The sequence below is a fragment of the Accipiter gentilis genome, chromosome 1, assembly GCF_929443795.1.
Source record: "Accipiter gentilis chromosome 1, bAccGen1.1, whole genome shotgun sequence".
Lineage (NCBI taxonomy): Eukaryota > Metazoa > Chordata > Aves > Accipitriformes > Accipitridae > Astur > Astur gentilis.
In genome coordinates, this window is record NC_064880.1 from 24,292,397 (window position 1) to 24,310,147 (window position 17,751).

The 17,751-nt window shown below is 38.2% G+C and overlaps 1 protein-coding gene across 10 annotated transcripts in view; it reads left to right on the top strand.

Moving 5' to 3' along the window:
- Nucleotides 1–17,400, top strand: part of AOX1 (aldehyde oxidase 1) — a 46,684-nt gene extending 29,284 nt beyond the window's left edge. For 3 of the 10 annotated variants that reach the window (XM_049808282.1, XM_049808303.1, XM_049808295.1), the window contains 12 exons: nt 1,203–1,289; nt 3,431–3,622; nt 3,926–4,153; nt 5,230–5,325; nt 6,031–6,159; nt 6,656–6,730; nt 8,449–8,501; nt 10,585–10,699; nt 11,261–11,326; nt 11,913–12,101; nt 13,551–13,718; nt 14,762–17,399. In XM_049808282.1, the coding sequence (XP_049664239.1) occupies nt 1,203–1,289; nt 3,431–3,622; nt 3,926–4,153; nt 5,230–5,325; nt 6,031–6,159; nt 6,656–6,730; nt 8,449–8,501; nt 10,585–10,699; nt 11,261–11,326; nt 11,913–12,101; nt 13,551–13,718; nt 14,762–14,812 (1,449 nt within the window). In that variant the 3' untranslated portion in view covers nt 14,813–17,399. Of the gene's footprint in view, nt 1–1,202; nt 1,290–3,430; nt 3,623–3,925; nt 4,154–5,229; nt 5,326–6,030; nt 6,160–6,655; nt 6,731–8,448; nt 8,502–9,398; nt 9,445–10,584; nt 10,700–11,260; nt 11,327–11,677; nt 11,879–11,912; nt 12,102–13,550; nt 13,730–14,761 lie in introns of those variants that run through there. The other 7 variants (XM_049808312.1, XM_049808332.1, XM_049808288.1 and 4 more) reach the window with 6 other exon arrangements.
- Nucleotides 17,401–17,751: the final 351 nt, after the last annotated feature.

Consider the following 17,751-nt stretch of genomic DNA (forward strand, 5'->3'; position numbering starts at 1 on the left):
AAATTAATCTCTTCCCTGCTCATGCACTGTCATCAGTTATAATTATTCATTAGGACAATTTCTGCCTTCTTTTCCATCTCTACTACATAGGTAAAGTAAGAGAGATTTTGTAAGATGCTTCACTTAAGTTGAAAATGAGCTGTAGCTCATGTTGAGAATTCAGGAACTATTAGTGGCAACAGGTGAAAAGAGGTGTGAGATAAAGATAAAATTTCTTCATTAAGAAAAACAAAGGTCATACTCCATCTACCAGACACTATTCTTACAGTCAGAGCAAAGTTTGACTTTGTCTACAGTGAACATTCCTAGATGACACACTTACCAGCCATCTCAGCCAATACTGTCATGGTTTAACCCCAGCCAGCAACTAAGCACCACGCAGCCGCTCACTCCCTCCCCCCTCACCCAGTGGCATGGGGGAGAAAGTCGGGAAAAGAAGTAAAACTCATGGGTTGAGATAAGAACGGTTTAATAGAACAGAAAAGAAGAAACTAATAATGATAATAACACTAATAAATTGACAACAGTAATAATAAAAGGATTGGAATGTACAAATGATGCACAGTGCAATTGCTCACCACCTGCAGATTGACACCCAGCTAGTCCCCGAGTGGCGATCCCCCACCCCCACTCCCCCCAGTTCCTATACTGGATGGGACGTCACATGGTATGGAATACCCCGTTGGCCAGTTTGGGTCAGCTGCCCTGGCTGTGTCCTGTGCCAGCTTCTTGTGCCCCTCCAGCTTTCTTGCTGGCTGGGCATCAGAAGCTGAAAAATCCTTGACTTAGTCTAAATACTACTGAGCAACAACTGAAAACATCAGTTTTATCAACATTCTTCGCATACTGAACTCAAAACATAGCACCTTGCCAGCTACTAGGAAGACAATTAACCCTATCCCAGCTGAAACCAGGACAAATACACAGGAAGCCACTGGGCTTCCCTGCTTCTTCCTTTCCCATGGGCTGATGTTGCTTGTTATATGCTGTACTTTTATAGATCACAGATGCCAGGTGGGTAAACCAATATCTTAGGAACATTCTTTCTCTCTTGCCCTTATATAGTTTCAGTGAATGCTGCCCAGAAATTAATAGTGCAGTATGACCCTAATTGTGTGGGTTACATTCATTTTCGAAATATACAAGCACTGAAGAAATGAATGAATGCCAAAATATAAATAGGTTATTGTTGATCCTTCTAGGTTGGCTTCATGAATGATGGTAGGATCAGAGCTGTGGATGCCAAATATTACATTAATGGAGGATGCACCCCTGATGACTCTGTCCTGGTAAGGATTTTATAAGCTGACAAATCTTACAACATGGAGGAATCATTAGCTGGAAAATGATGAATGCCAAATTCCCTTGCATATGTATTGTTAATCATGTAGACTTTTGATGTTTTAAAATACATAGTACCTGCATTTGTGCCTGCCTAAAGGCTTAGGTCTACAAGGCTGGGAACACCTTTCTTAGCTTTCAGAAAATTCAGTGATAGTTGTCCTGTTACTATCTCTGTGCATTTCTGTACTGTGTCTGCATTTATTGTGCTGTATACCTCAGTTCCTCACTTATAGGTCTGCAAAGTATAAAATGTTGCTTGCTTTAATATCAGTCACTAGCTATTTGTGTTTGCATAGGCTATTCTAGCTGTAACTGAAATGTTTGTTGAGGTTCCTATCCGTCATCTGCTTGTCATTGCCCCGCCTATGGGTGGGTATTTTCTGCACTCTGAAATCTGTCAGTCTAACTGCCCGTGCTATTGCTGCCTAATCTGGTTCTGAAAAATAACCTGGGTTAGAAAAAAAATCCATTATTAAAAGCATGTATGTTAATGCAGAACACATGTCAGAACCATCTTAAGATGAAGTTATACAGTGATACAGTGAAGCTGCTGGATCTAGAATTGGAGGCAGATAACCAAGTAACCTTTCCACCCAACACAGCTGCATCTGGAATAGCACATGTGATAACAGCCTAACTCTTTTAACATTACTCCCTAATTAATTAGATCAATAAGAAGTGGTCTAGCTGTGTGATTCCATTTGATTCCATTAGTATAACATTAATAATTCAACACTTTTAAAAGGAGAAATAGGTTTATTGGAAATAAAATTATAAGCTTTACCAGACTTACAGTCCAGGTTTTTTTCTGGGCCAGTGTGACTTATCTGTGTGTTCCCAAGACAGTACTTTGGGATTTATTCTTTCTTTAGAGAGGACCAATTCTATGGGAGCCTAGCCCTAGAGAAAGCCAAGATGCTTGATGCTCATCTTAATAAAGGCTGGTCTTCCAACATGAGAATTGAATACCAGTAATCTATGCTTAACTTAGTTATTTTTCAGTCAACAATTAATAATATGTTTTAACTCTCTGTGATTGCATCAAGATTAGAACAAGCATTTCTGGGAAGAAACTTTGGCATAGCTAAGAGTTGTATTACAACAGTACATTGTATTCACTCTGATTTCTCAATAACCCCCTTAAGACTGATCAGCTTCATACACATACTTTCTCTGAAGTCCATAAAAGTTGTGGTCATAATAAAAAAAACCCAAAATATTACTCTTTTTTTTTTTTCATTTGGCAAATAACATTTCAACTTATGTTTCCTAAGTGAAAAGGTAGCATTATATGACATTATTCATATGGATAATTATTACAGCAAAACTATCTTCAGTTGTTTCTATGCAGAAATGTTTTGAAATTTATTGTTTAAAGCACAGTGGGAACAGTAGGGATGCAGGCTTAAATTTGCCATTCTGAGAAATCTACTTAACATTGAAGAGAGCCACTGGCCTCTTCATGAGGCATCAAAACATTTTTAAGCTTATTAATTTATTTTGATACTGAATCATAGAGCCTAATTTGAGGTATCTAATGGGATTTTCCTTTTCTTATGTTTTTGTTTGTCATGTGAAATCTCTAAAAGAAAAACATAAGAACCAGAAGACACTGTAGACTGCAGTATACTTTCTGGTGGAACTAAACCTTAACTGTGAATTTCCATAGGACATGTTAATTCAGAATGCTTTCATCAGTTCCTTTCATACCTCCTATTGCTTTAAATCTAATCTGCCTATTTTTAGTTCTGCGTGGCTTTTGATATCAAAGCAGGAGCAAAATCAATCATAAAATGAAGTATCTGTTACATCCTTAACAACTGACCAGCACTCAACTGCTAGTAATATCAGCTGTGTTCTGTGAATAGCAAAAAAGAACTGAAAACTAATATGCTGCATGAGAAATGTATGAATAAAGTCTGTATGTGTGCATAAGAGTATTCTTACTACCAGTGATTGACAGAAACCCAATTTTAAGCTAATTGTCTGAAGTTAAGGTCTTTATATGAGATGAGGAAGATTTAAGTATGAATTTGAAAGAAGCACTGTTCTGACATTTAACTAGAACTGTTTGTCCCCACCTCAGGTAGCAGAAGTATCCTTATTAAAAATGGACAATGCATACAAGATTCCGAACTTGAGATGCTGGGCTTATGCCTGCAAAACAAACTTGCCATCAAACACAGCGTTCCGAGGGTTTGGCTTTCCCCAGTCAGCACTGGTGACAGAAACGTGGATAACAGGAGTTGCAGATAAAACAGGCTTATCACCAGAAAAGGTGACGAAATGAAGGCATCTTCTCTCCTGAAATGAAGTGTATGCAGTTGGAAAGTTAAAGCCCTTTAGATTAGCTCAACTGTTTGAACAAATCTGTTCTAAGTCAAACGTAATTTGTCCTAAAATTCATATTTTTTTAAATCAGTGTCTGGTTGTTGAATGAATAGCATGCTCTTACAATCTGAACCAAACTGGTAATTGTTCAAAAAACATACAGTAATCTTCTTGTTGTCTACTAGTCCCCTGAAATGGTCAGTCTGCCTTTAACAGGATTGTGTGATAGCTGTTGATTTTATTATTTCAGATTAGGGAAATAAACATGTACAAGGAGAACGAGCAGACACACTTCAAACAAAAGCTTGATCCACAAAACTTAATACGGTGTTGGAATGAATGTATAGAGAAATCTGCATACTACAGTAGGAAGACAGCTGTCAATGAATTTAACAAACAAAATTACTGGAAGAAAAAGGGGATTGCCATTGTACCAATGAAGTTTCCATTTGGACTGGGCACACGTTATCTTTCTCAGGTTAGTTTCTTTAAAGAATAAGTGAGCTAAGATTTTTATCCATAGAACATTACAGTTACTCTACCTTAGGATACAAAACAAATGTGTTATCTTTCAAATTCTGGAAAATTGTCATCCTCCTACTGGTTGTTCCCTGAAGGCTACTCTAGCTTCTAGCTCTCTTGAAGCTGAGAACAAAGTGGTTTGGTTTTCAGGACCCAGGCAGCTTGGACCCTGCCTACGTAAAAGCCAGTCCTATCTCTTGTGATGTGGTATTGGTATAGATGAGTTGAACATTTTTATGAAAAGTTTTTGAGGACTGACAGCAAAGTGTTCATTGGATAAGTTATCCATTCTAGAAACAGCTCCGAGCTTACTCTTTCTGACCATGGGGGTACTGTGAGATGGTGTTCTTAAAGACTTAACCATTTGATGTCATCAAAGACAAAGTTTAAGGAACAAAAGGACGGTAGTATTTTTGGTCTTTGTGTTTGTTTTTTTTTTAATGTAGGTGTCCAGTGTTTCTGGAATAGACAGCATTTTATCAATTGAAAATTAATTGACTGGCTTGTAGCATATGAAACTGGCTGTTCAAGACTAAGTCACAGGGTCTTTGTAGTCTACAGTGTTACTTCCATCTGAGTCCAGGTGGAAAATCTCATTTAGAACCTTAGTGCTGTGTCTAATGCTGACAGCTTGCATAACCTATGCTGTTGAAAAACCTGTGTCCAAAGGCTCTCAAACACCAGTGAAAGAGAAAATGGAATTTGCAGCAATTTGCATGTACGGCCACTAGCAAGGGAAGTCCTCCAGCTTGTTTTGGAACCACTGAGGTACTGTTACCAGGTATAGATTTATTTCAGCATCTAGCAACAGAAAAAGCAGACCTCCAAGGATTTGTATCTTTTTCTTTTGAAGTTCATTACAGAGGAAGAGGAGGGACTAGCATTCCAAATTTTGCCTTCTATTCAAAAGCATTGAACAGATAAATTGAAATACACTTCAAAACTGTGTCTGTCTTTTTTGATTCATCAATTCATTACCATATACAACACATTTCTCACTAGTCTAATCTTGATTTTGTTTTTCTTTTTTAGGCTGCTGCTCTGGTTCACATTTATACTGATGGGTCTGTGCTTCTGACACATGGTGGAATTGAAATGGGGCAGGGTATTCATACAAAAATGATCCAGGTAACAAATGATCCAAACAAATATTACTTTGTGCTTTATCTGTCATGCAGATAAACAGCGTGAAGGTTTTCTTCTTGGTTAGTTAGTGTACTGGTAGGACAGTTTCTTTATCAGCATAGCCACTGCTTCTTTGCATTGATAGAGCTGGAAAGCAAAGATACCTTCATTAAGAGTCATAGAGTCAGCAGGAAGGAAAAACAGATTTTTTTTAATTCTTCCAATGGTATGTGAAGAGGCTTATTAGAAATAAGATTTTTTGGGGCTGATCCCATAGAACCCATGGTAAAAAAAGACAGTCAGTATTCAGATTAGTATACAGTCCAGACAATATTATTATGGTCATATTTGTTTAATGCCTAATTGAGAGTCAGATCTGTAAAGATGTCTATCAGTTCAATGAAAGCTTGGGATCTGGGCCTGCATAATTTGCACTAAGTCATACCAGATATAAGCAGCAAAATCAGGAACCGAATGTTGGACTCCATGGTCTCACTCCAGAGTTTGAGTACAGCTAAAACATTGCCCTTCTTTTCTGTTTCTTGTACTGACAAACTGGGTAGAATGATTTCAGCTGCAGGTTGGAAGAGGACTTGCTAAAACTTTATCCTTCCTGGTATTACTGACTTCTAGCAAGTACTGGGGAACTCTTGGTGTGTTTAGAATGTTTCTAAAATAGAGAAGAATGTGTTGTTCTTCCTGAAACAGGTTGCTAGTCGAGAATTGAACATCCCCATGTCATGTATTCACTTCTGTGAAACGAGCACAACAACTGTTCCCAATGCATGTGCCTCAGCAGGATCTGCAGGGACAGATGTCAACGGCATGGCTGTGAAGGTAGAGAGTAGTATTTAGTTTACAAAACACCCTATGCCTCGTGTTATTTAATGCCTACCAAACTTTAAGCATTAGTGATCCCATAGAAATCAAGTTTGAGATTACCAATAATACCACTGGAGATTGCCAAGAAGAAACATGACTTGACAGTTTCTCAGTAATGGCGCTTATGAATTTTCAGAATATGATCTGAGCTTTCCCCAAAAGGCTTATGTTTGACAAAATCTTCGTTTCAGCTAACAAACTAACAGTCCTGTACAAATCTTGTACCCTGTTCCTCTTGTAAATCTACTGATTCATGCACATTCCAGCCCTTTTAACATAACCCTTTATAAGGTTTTTGTCTGTGCAGTTAAAATGACACCTCCTATCATACTTTTTCAAACCAAGATGACAGTAAAGCATATACTAATTAAGTACTAACTAGAACATATCTTGAATAGTACAAAACTTATCTGAGTGAATTTTGTCTTATATTCTCCTGACTTCTCACCAGGATGCTTGCCAAACTCTTCTGAAACGCCTGCAGCCTATCATCAACAAGAATCCAAAAGGGACTTGGAATGACTGGGTAAGACATGTGAATCCTACTAAATGTGTTTCTGTGCTTGCAGAAACTGTGATATATGTATTGTAGTCTATCTAATCTGCTCAGCCTAATAATCCTAAAGTTAAAAACTGTAGCAACAGGTTATTTCACAGAAAGATGGAGTGTAGGTGCTTGGTTTAGATATGTGGGAAACAATCCCCAGATCATACCTAGTTGGAAAGGAGGAGAAGCTATCTGTGAAGTAACATTTGGAGGCAGAGAAGTTTTTAATATACAAAAAATATCAGCTTGTGCAATAACATGACCCACCCCAGCTTACCTTCAGACAAGCTGCTGCCAAAAGATTGTCAGGGTATATATGTACAGTGTCAGTTTTCCTACGTGGCTGTTCTTTATTTTTACCAAATCAATAAAAAGAAGCCTTCTCAACTTCTTTCATCTCTCTCCCATATGCAGTATATCACAGAACTGCACAAAAGGTAGCAGAAGTCCTTGCTCCCATTGCTCTAATGTGTAACTCATTATAATATTACTTACATTTGCAGTAGAGTAGTACAGAAATAGTGCTAAAGCTATTTATAGAAATGGCGCCTGTCTGGTGCTCACTTGAAAGTGGAATAGAGTTTTAGGGCTAGAAACTGAATTTTCTTAACTAAAGTCTTTCTGTTATAATATCAACTATTTTTATTAAGATATGGCTGAGAATCTAGTCCTATGTGTTGAGATGTTAAAAGAAAACCTGTTTGTTATGTCTTCTTATCCAGTATTGCTTGCTATCTATGGCCTAATGAAAAGGACAATCCCTGCCTTGAGGCATTTACAGATCCAGTACACTAGGGTGTTTCTTCTCAAGTGATTAAACACTATAATAACTTTGAAAATGTAAACACTTTCTTGGCAGTAGTAATTCCTAGCAATAGCAAATAATGTTGGAATATACGTGGTAGCTTGATAACTGACAGCTATGTATGCAAAGATAATCTCCTGTAATAGGTGCCAAATTAATTTGGATAATTCAGACACACCAAAAATATTAGCAGAAATGGCTGACCTAAGACAGGATGTTAATATATGCAGAGAAGTAATTTTACATCTTGCAAAGTCAGTAAAGTACAATTAATTAAAAATACTAATTAAAAAAACCCTAAACCCCCCAAAAACCTTGACTTGTAAACTGAGTAAGTCTGACATGAGAATCACTGAAAGGGAGTAGATTTGGGACCTCATACTATCATTTTTACCCCTGGCAGAAGAACACTGCAAAGAGCATTTCCCTTGTCAACTGTCATTTTTGTGCAAGTAGGTCATGCAGATCATTTATGTCAGTGACTTGTCAACCAGATCTGTTCAATTAACAAAGAGGGAGCCATTTCTATTGAACTTGAGCAGAAAAAATTGAGCAGGACCCTTTCTGACTACGGCATTACCAGTAATAAAGATTCTGCAAGAACACCACTGTTGACAGGTCTATTCCTTATTGTATTGCTAAAAGAATTCAGATTGCTCGTCCAAACTGGGTTTAGTACTACAGTATTGGGCACCATGTGCAGCTAAACGTGCTTAACTCAGCTGGTCTTCCTTTCTTTACAATTTGTTACAGTTTGGGTTTTAAGTAAATATATGTAAACAAGTAAATATATATAAATAAGTAAATATATGTAAATTAAATAAATAAATATATGCTGTGTTCCTTCCTGGCTCCTTCCTTGGTTTACCACAAACATTGATATATTTTACAGATTAAAGAAGCTTTTGAACAAAGTGTGAGTCTTTCAGCTACTGGCTACTTTAGGTAATATATCTTTGTTCCTTAAAAATGCATAGGTTAGACCAGGACTGATTTCTGAAGATAACCAATGCTGTGAATAGAAGATCCCATCCAATAGTTCCTTCTAATGGCTCGGCTTATGTTTTATGTAATTCTTTGATATATGGGGGGTGGTGGTATATAAAGTTTAAGCACTAATTTATGCCTAGCCCTATGTGGACTCTCTAGGAAGTATCAAAAGAATATTTCATCCCATCTTTGCTCCATGATTTGGCCACTAGCAAACCAGAAAGCATCTAGAAAGTGACTGCTTCCTGTAACGATAGGTGTGCAAAATGGGAAAGAGTTTACTGGAGGCTGTATTGCTACAAGCTATCAATATTGTTGTATTACAGATTATTTACACTTTTACCCACAAACATGATCACACCAAGTTGCATGACAGGAGGAACAAGTGGCAGCATTAGAATATTTATCCAGCACACACCTGTAATTAGCAACCAGGTGCACTTGTAGAAAATTAGGCCCATTTAATTCTAGATCTGAACCTTAAGGTCAGTTTTCTTTGGAGGAAGGAGAATTTAAAATGTCTGGGTGAGTTTAAGGGAGATCTCATGGTAATGTATTTTTATTTTTTTTAACTAATTTGGGAAACAGATGCCATGATTCAGCACTAATTGAAAGCTAGTGGGAGACTTAGTGCTTACATGAGAAGTGGGGTTGCTCACTGACCCTAGTTTTGGGGTCATTGTTTTGACCTCTTTGCTTCTGGAGCCTCAGAAAATTCCCACCATATATACTCTTAGATGTGGATTTATTTACAACAGCATGCTATTGTAGGACACAGTAATCTTAAACACAATTCCCACTAGTCTCTCTCAATGCAATCTCATGGTCCTTTTTCTCCAAATCCTTTCACAGTGTTTTTAAAGAACCAGAAAGGAAAAATTCCTGTGCTGTAACTCAGGTGGGATTGAAAGCAAAGTTTCTCTTGTAGCCTGCTGGGCCTTTTATCTTCTCTCCCTTCACCTGTATTTACCTATTTATCAATAGCAACTTTTCAGGTATTCAGGCAGCCTGGACTAAGTTGAAGAGGCACTTCGCAAACCCATACTTACTTAAAATACCAAGAAAAGCCCAAACAAAATATCCCTTCCTGCTGTTAAGTCTGTTCAAGTATGTTTTCTGCTTATGCAGCCCTTTAGGAATGTTGATATCTCCAAAGCAATGAGCAATAGTCATACGTTGCTATTGACATTTGATGGTGTCTAAAAACATCTGCAGATCCCTAAGCGTCAAATCCTGTATTGATCTAGTTCTTATCCAGTAATATCCTCCACATCCAAGAATCTCAAAGCCAGCTGAGGTAGATGGGATGTGAGAAGTTGAATATGTGGATTTTGTGTATCCCTTTTTCAATGCGCACTGTTCAATGGTCTGAATTATACTATAACTGCTTTATGGGGTATAATTTTAAATATGCTCAACAAAGACATTTCAGTCATACATGGTCAGAAAATATGCCTTGGTCACATAGATGGGAGGTGCCGCATTTCACTGTCCTTTTGTGTCCATTAAATTTACTCCATCACTCCTGACTACTATAGTCTCCTCAGTTAGTCCCCCCCTCCCTTCTAAGTAGTTACACCTTTATTTCAATATTTCTGTTTTAACCCTCTCACTCATTCTGTAGGCAGTTTCTGTAATTTTAACTCTTTCGTTTCTCTCTTGTAAATTATTCTTTCATAGGTCCTGACCAGTTTTCCTCCCTTTTTCTGAATTCCCGTATGTGCTATTACCTCAGCAACCATTACCTTAAATTTGTATTCAAACTTGATTACCATGTCTTTATTAGTAATCTTTCTGAGATTATGCTGTTTCCTAAACTGAAATAGCTTGCTTGTCTGCTAAGTTTTATATAAATACCAGCTCCATCAAACCTAAACTACTAGTACTCTGTAGGATTTCATGGAATTTAATTGTTGGGGTTCTGACCTCTTATTTAAGATTTCACTTGAAGTACTTTCAGATTTCATGTGCTCATCTGCTTTGTTAAGATGCAAACATGCATTGGTTTTCTTCTTGTGGACTTCATTTCTTCTGTCAGAGGTTACAATGAAAACATGGATTGGGAGAAAGGGGAAGGACAGCCATTCACATATTTTCTCTATGGAGCTGCTTGTTCAGAGGTGGAAATTAACTGTCTCACAGGAGATCACAAGGTAATAACTGAGTGAGGTGCTCCAACAATCACTCAGGTTTTGCCTTAATAAGTCACCTTTCTTCACATGATAGGAAATATATCAAGAGTGTAAATACAAATTACAGGTGGAACAGAATGAAAGCTGTGCAGTGTTAACCAGCTTTTGGCACGTCTCTGTTAATGTCATATGGGTTCACCTTTTGGATAATGGCAGACATCTAACATGTTCTTTGCTTGTTCTTTCCCTGTTTGCCAGCAAACAAATTACAGCAGGCTTTTGACCATCTAGACAGCTAAATGTCATAGACTGCTGATCATATGCCCTCTAGATATACTTATTTATGTGGGGATTTCCTTGTGCAATGGGAAAAATCTGGCAGAGCTGCCTTCTGTTAAAGTTGAGACAAGCCTATTTTGCTTGTAATGGGCTATTGGAAATTACTTTGAGATTATGTACATGGAGGGGCCTCTGTCTTAGCATGTGTTGTAACAATGAATACCAACTCTAACCTACATTATGTTTTAATGCCTCCACTCCATGCATCTCTCTCAGTAATATGCATTTGCATTTTATTGACAGAACCTCAGAACAGACATTGTTATGGACATTGGATACAGCATAAATCCAGCTGTGGATATAGGACAGGTATTCCAAGAATTTCCTGCTGTCTTTTTTCTGTTAGACTGATAGCCTTATCTAAAGTGAAGATTACCTCATTAATTCAGAAAATGATAATTTCTTGCTAGATAATAAGTCATAGATCATATTAGAAGGTCCTTTACTTGTAGACTTGCCCCATTTGAGTCAGTGTCAGAGCTTTGTAGATGTCAATGAAGCTTGAATTTTACCTATGGTGTAGTACTTCCTGTATGTATATATGCCCACTATCTATCTGCTGGACTTAAATCCTGTTCCTGATCTACAGTCTCCAAATTCTCCTGTTGTTTCACCTGCCTTCCCCACTTGATAGCAGGGAAACACCTTTCTTCATTGCAGGCTGGTCCACAGATCTCATCACTTCATCATGAAAGCATTTGTCTCTGCCTGGTATGAGAGAGGAGTGTGAAAGCTTTTCCCATCACGGTAGCCCCCAAATGTTGAAGAATCCCATTAGGCAAACAAGAAAGAAAATGGTCTTCTAACAGCTAGTGGTACAAATCTGTTCTTCCCAAAGTTTTACCCATTTTACCAAACGTGGGAACATAAATGCTATCTTTATTCTTATTTAAAGATTGAAGGTGCCTTTGTTCAAGGCATTGGACTGTACACAATGGAGGAATTAAAGTACTCTCCAGAAGGAGTCCTCTATACTCGGGGTCCAGATCAGTATAAGATCCCTGCTGTTTGTGATATTCCAGAACAGTTTAGTGTTTCCCTGCTGTCATCTTCCCAAAATCCTTATGCCATCTACGCATCCAAGGTAAGCAAACCATCACACAGCCTAATTCTTAGATCCCAGGACGAACAGAGAAATTGCTCTGATATATATAAGTTTTCAGTTCCTCTTCTTTAACATTTCGAACAAGTGTCCATGAATTGTTTTATTTATGACATCAGGGAAACTAATATGAAAAGATATAATGCGGGATATTGCTGCATATATTTCATGGTTGGCAAGTAATAATTTTAGGGTTTTGTTAACAGACCACACACAGAAGCTGCTAGCTGAATTTAAAACCATACTTTTAAAATGTGGTGATAAACTGAAGGGTTAGAATAAAAAAACCAAAGAAATTGATGGAGAAATCATAATGACAATAAGAGCGTGCAGCTTACTTATGTGTGTTATGCAATAAGAAATAGGACTGTATGTGTGTATTTATATGAGAGATTGGCTCAAGTATTCAGTTGGTATAATCATTACTTCAATTTACACAACCAAATATTCTGGCCAGTTGCATATAAGTAGTAATGGTAAATCAAGATGAAGGTAATTCTACAAATTTCCATCTGTTTCAAGTATCAGGTATGCTTTTAGAATATGGTAAAATAAAACAGCTTGACAGGAGGAAAAAAGCATATTTTACAGCAAAAGTTGCTAAAGAACAAATAGGTCCTTTAAGATTATTTAAAGCTGTCTCAGAAATACATAATTAGAATAGTATTTGTTTGAAAAAATGTCATCTAGGTGAAGTAGTTACATAGTTGATTTGGAGCTGATCTACAGAGCTGATGCTAATATCCCTCTTCAAACAGAGCTTTTATCCTTTTCTGTGAACTTATCTCCTATAATTAACCTTAAAATTCACTGTAAGAAGGTGTGATTCGATCTTCATGGACCACGTTTGGGGAAGATGTTTGGTTCTCAGATGTTAGCAAAGGGATAAGTAAAATTCAATTGCAATATCCCAATCCAGTCCAGATTAAAATGTTCAATACCACAGCACTGAGAGAACTATGGAATAAGGGTAGATTTGACCTATCTTTGGGATAAGGAAAAATGTGAATCTTATGTCAGAACCAGTGAGAGGATGTCAAGCCCACTGAGGTCAGTGGTGTTTGTCTGCAGGGAATTATCATGACTTCAAGCATTGTTTCTTAGTTGTATCTGTACCTAGGTTTGGATTGGCTTAATTATATCTGCTAGTTATTCTAAATTTCAGTTTAGCAGTGAGCCAAAAAGATTCTAAAATCGATAGCCAATATTTGAGCCAATTTTTTTAGCTCCCTGAAAGCAGCTACCATCAGAAGACTTGGTGTGATCTAAGCTTGCTTCCACTAAATCTAGAATAAGCTTCCTTACTGAAGGACAAAACACTTTTTAAAGTCACTGTCTTTTAAGCTTTTTAGTTGATATTGATATGGCATGTACTCCTCTCATTTGCTCAAAACCTACATCTATTTGACTTCTTTTTTTTTTCTTTTTCAGGGGATAGGCGAAGCAGGACTTTTCTTGGGAAGCTCTGTGTTCTTTGCTTTGAGAGATGCAGTAACTAGTGTGAGGAATGAAAGAGGACTGAAAAAGACCTTTGCACTGAACAGCCCTCTGACTGCTGAACAAATACGGGCAAGCTGCGCAGATGACTTTACTGAGATGGTAATAAGAAGGTGGGGAAAGGGTCTGTTTAAGTATCTCTGGGTAGAATTGCATACTGCTTTTAGCACCCTTGAATGGTGGGCTGCCTAATGATGTCTCCTATTGGTCATGCTTTGTCTACAGCAATATCATATAGCTCCTTGTAATTGAAATGTCTGGTAACAGGTCTCACTCACACAAGTTACTCCAACAAATGCCGTTCAAGCGTTGTATTGGAATTTCCCTGTTTTTTTATAATCTTTTTTTTCCTTTGAAATTTATATAATTTTCACAATCCCCTCTTTCCCAGAAGAAAGCCTCCTCCTTTCTTCTGTATGTCAAATCGTATAGAGGATTAAATAGCTCATCTTATTGACATGCAGTGGATGAGCCTCCAAGCATTTTCAGTCTCCTTCCAGGTGCTTTCCCCCAGTGACTTGCACTCTGGCACTGTCACCTTATTCTGGTACTCCTTGGTATGCCCAGTACTCTTTGGGAGAAAAATAATTAAGTCAGAGCTAACAAAAGGATACGGAAGAAAAACAAATGAGGCAATACACTTCTTATAATGCTGATCCTTTATATTCTATGTTTTCTGCAACTGATCACTAGTCATATTCCCACTGCTATTACAATTCTTTTTCTGTGTAAGTTTTTATTTAGCCTATGACATCTGTGAAGCAAGGTCCTTGTCAGCATATAAAGCCATACTGTGCCTGAAGTTCTGCCATAGAAACTCGAGCTCTCACTCACAGATTACTCCTGTAGTATTTCTGTGGTCATGGCGGGGCATCACTGGCCCCCAAATCAATAGGTTCATGGGCTTACTCTCATCACAGGAGCTTGCGGGAGGTGAGGTCCACCAGTGCAGAGACCATGCTTCTCCATCCCTGTGTCCCCCTGACCCCAGTTATCACTGACCTTCCTCCCAGCCATCTTCTGTAGGTATCTCCTGTAGAACACTGTGAAGTGACTTGGAGGCACCTGGTAAGGGCAATATTGGGAGTTTGCTGGGCAAATAATATTATCAAGTCACTCTTTTCATTTCTTGCTTGTTCTCTTAGATGAAAAACAATGAATCTACTTCCTCCACTCCTCGAGCCATATCTGTATGAATGACAAACCAGAGTGTACAAGACCTGAATGGAATGGAATGGAATGGAATGGAATGGAAAACTGATTTTCTGCCCCAAAACACACTAATCAACACACACATAAATGTATTTTCTCATTTTCAGAATAGAATCAGCTACCAAAAATAGGCACATTACATCTTCTAGCCTTATCTCCATTCTTCATCCAGTATATTCATTACAGTCTTCACTTAAATTACTGCATTTAATTGCTAGAAATACATCTCCTGCATTTGAAGCATGTATCTTCAACAAGCTGCTGAACAGCTCAGCTCAAATGCTGCAGGAGAAGGAAGTTAGGATGAAGTATAAAGGTATGTTAGATAACACTGCCACTTACTGCACTTAACAACTTCGTATGATAAATGGCTTTTTAATGGCTTCAGCTAATTTTCTAATTTAGATTTGAGTCTTGCAGTAGAGCATGAGTGCAGAGATCTTTGTCTGTTGAAAAATCAGAACCTCGTTTGTTGGATTCAGTCCCTTTTTGATCAGAAGGATGTGATGCTCTAATTTGTAGTAAAGCTGCTTTAGATTCTTTAGACACAGACATCTTTGTGTTAAAAACATGCAAGAAACAAGAGTTATGATTTTCTCTTGCTATGCCAGGCAAATTGCTATGGCTGACCTACATATATAGGAGATGAATTTTATCCCAAATGTTGGAAGAGTCATTTAGTTACAATTTCCACTGGAAGCTTTCTTTTTCTCATGGAGTAAGCAAAAGCCTCTGAACTTAATGAGAAAACTCACATGGAGTTCAGTGTGCTTTGAATAGGAGACTGGATGAACCTGTCTCTGTGTCGTGGTTTAACCCCAGCCAGCAACTAAGCACCACGCAGCTGCTCACTCCCTCCCCCCTCACCCAGTGGGATGGGGGAGAAAATCAGGAAAAGAAGTAAAACTCATGGGTTGAGATAAGAACGGTTTAATAGAACAGAAAAGAAGAAACTAATAATGATAATGATAACACTAATAAAATGACAACAGCAATAATGAAAGGATTGGAATGTACAAGTAATGTGCAATGCTCACCACCCGCCGACCAACACCCAGCTAGTCCCCGAGTGGCGATCCCCCACCCCCACTCCCCCCAGTTCCTATACCGGATGGGACGTCCCATGGTATGGAATACACCGTTGGCCAGTTTGGGTCAGCTGCCCTGGCTGTGTCCTGTGCCAACTTCTTGTGCCCCTCCAGCTTTCTCGCTGGCTGGGCATCAGAAGCTGAAAAATCCTGGACTTTAGACTAAACACTACTTAGCCACAACTGAAAACATCAGTGTGTTATCAACATTCTTGGCATACTGAACTCAAAACATAGCACCTTGCCAGCTACTAGGAAGACAGTTAACTCTACCCCAGCTGAAACCAGGACACTCTGGGAAGGATTCTTACGCAGTGCTTAATCCTGTACTCAGGACTATATTGATCCATGAAAGTACAGTTAAGAGCTTTCTCCCACTCTTGACCACTCCTGTGCTAAAGAAGGTAGAAAAAACATAATGAGATCAAAAGATGATCTGCAAAGATCAGTCATCTGATGCTGCCTAGGGTGCAGTGGGATTAGACCACACTCAGGTAGCAGCACCTGGAGAAAACAGGAAACTATAAAGCAGCAGTGTATTAAATGGTAACAGAAATTCTGGTGTTATTAAGTTTGAAGTATGTATATATTTGCAACCTAAGATGAGAGCAAGAAATTACACAGAATATATCAAAGTTAATATATTATGAAAGCTCCGGCCAAAATACTGAGATTTCAGCATCAGAATCCACAATATTAAACTGACTGAGAACTTCAGCCTTTCCCCCTCTTGAAGTGCAAAACTGAGATTTCAGTTCTGAATGCACAAACACACAAATACACAAATCTCCATGGTATTTGAATTTGGGGCTTTGATCTGGGATACATCCTAACACAGAGAAAAAAACTTCACTTTTTTATTGAGCCTACAGAAGTTACCCAAAGTAACACCTGAAAAATTGCAGCAAGTTCTTTGATAAGAAAGTAGAACTGGGAAAAGCAGTAGTTTGTACGTTCAATGTGTGGTTTCAGTGAACCTCTGCATCGGTTATTTCTTGCTGAGCATGGTGATTGCTCTTCCAGTTACTTACAGGTCAGATAGCTCCAGAGCCATGAAGACTGCCATTTGTAATGAAAATAAATGGCTTTGATTTGTTTGACACGTCAGCCTGTAGGCTCATATTATTTCACTGCTCCTCAGTTTTCCACATACTGGTTTCTCTTCTTGCCTTCCATCACTTTTAGGAGTTGACACTGTGTATGTAACAGGAATCAGGTTAGTAGGTTAAAATGGTTTTGCATTGGCTCTCAAGATATGAAGTCTTTATTGTTTCAATTTGTTTGTCTCTCTGTAACCACTATGAGTAGGTGAAATTCAGCTGCTTAAACATAGGTGTCCAGACCATTTTAGATGTCATAAGGCAGCAGAGGCATAGGAGAGCACAGGACTGGAAGATATGACATAGCAACTGGAGGCCAAGCAGGTTATAGCAAATCATCTGAAGTGGCACTAGAAGTGTGGTTTAGGCAGCTGAAGGCTCATTGGTTTTTACTTCTTTTTCTTCATTTTCTTTGTATTAAATTGGCTTTTATATATTGTAAGAAAGTCAATAAATCAAATAAAATGTGAATGCTGCTGCCATAATTAGTTTTTCTGATTTGAAACATCTTCTTAGTTTCACTGCATGGGCCTGTTAATGACAGCTCACAGCCCCGGGTATTGATAACAGCCCCAAAACATGGGTAAATCCTGGGATATGTTGAAGCAGGGAGCATATAGAACTACTGAACTGTGGGGAAGGTGCATTGTCTGTTGTTTTCCTGTGGACCTATGCGTTAGCACAGGTGCTTGTTAGTTCCAGACAAGTCAAATCTTGTAAAAATCATAGCCCAAC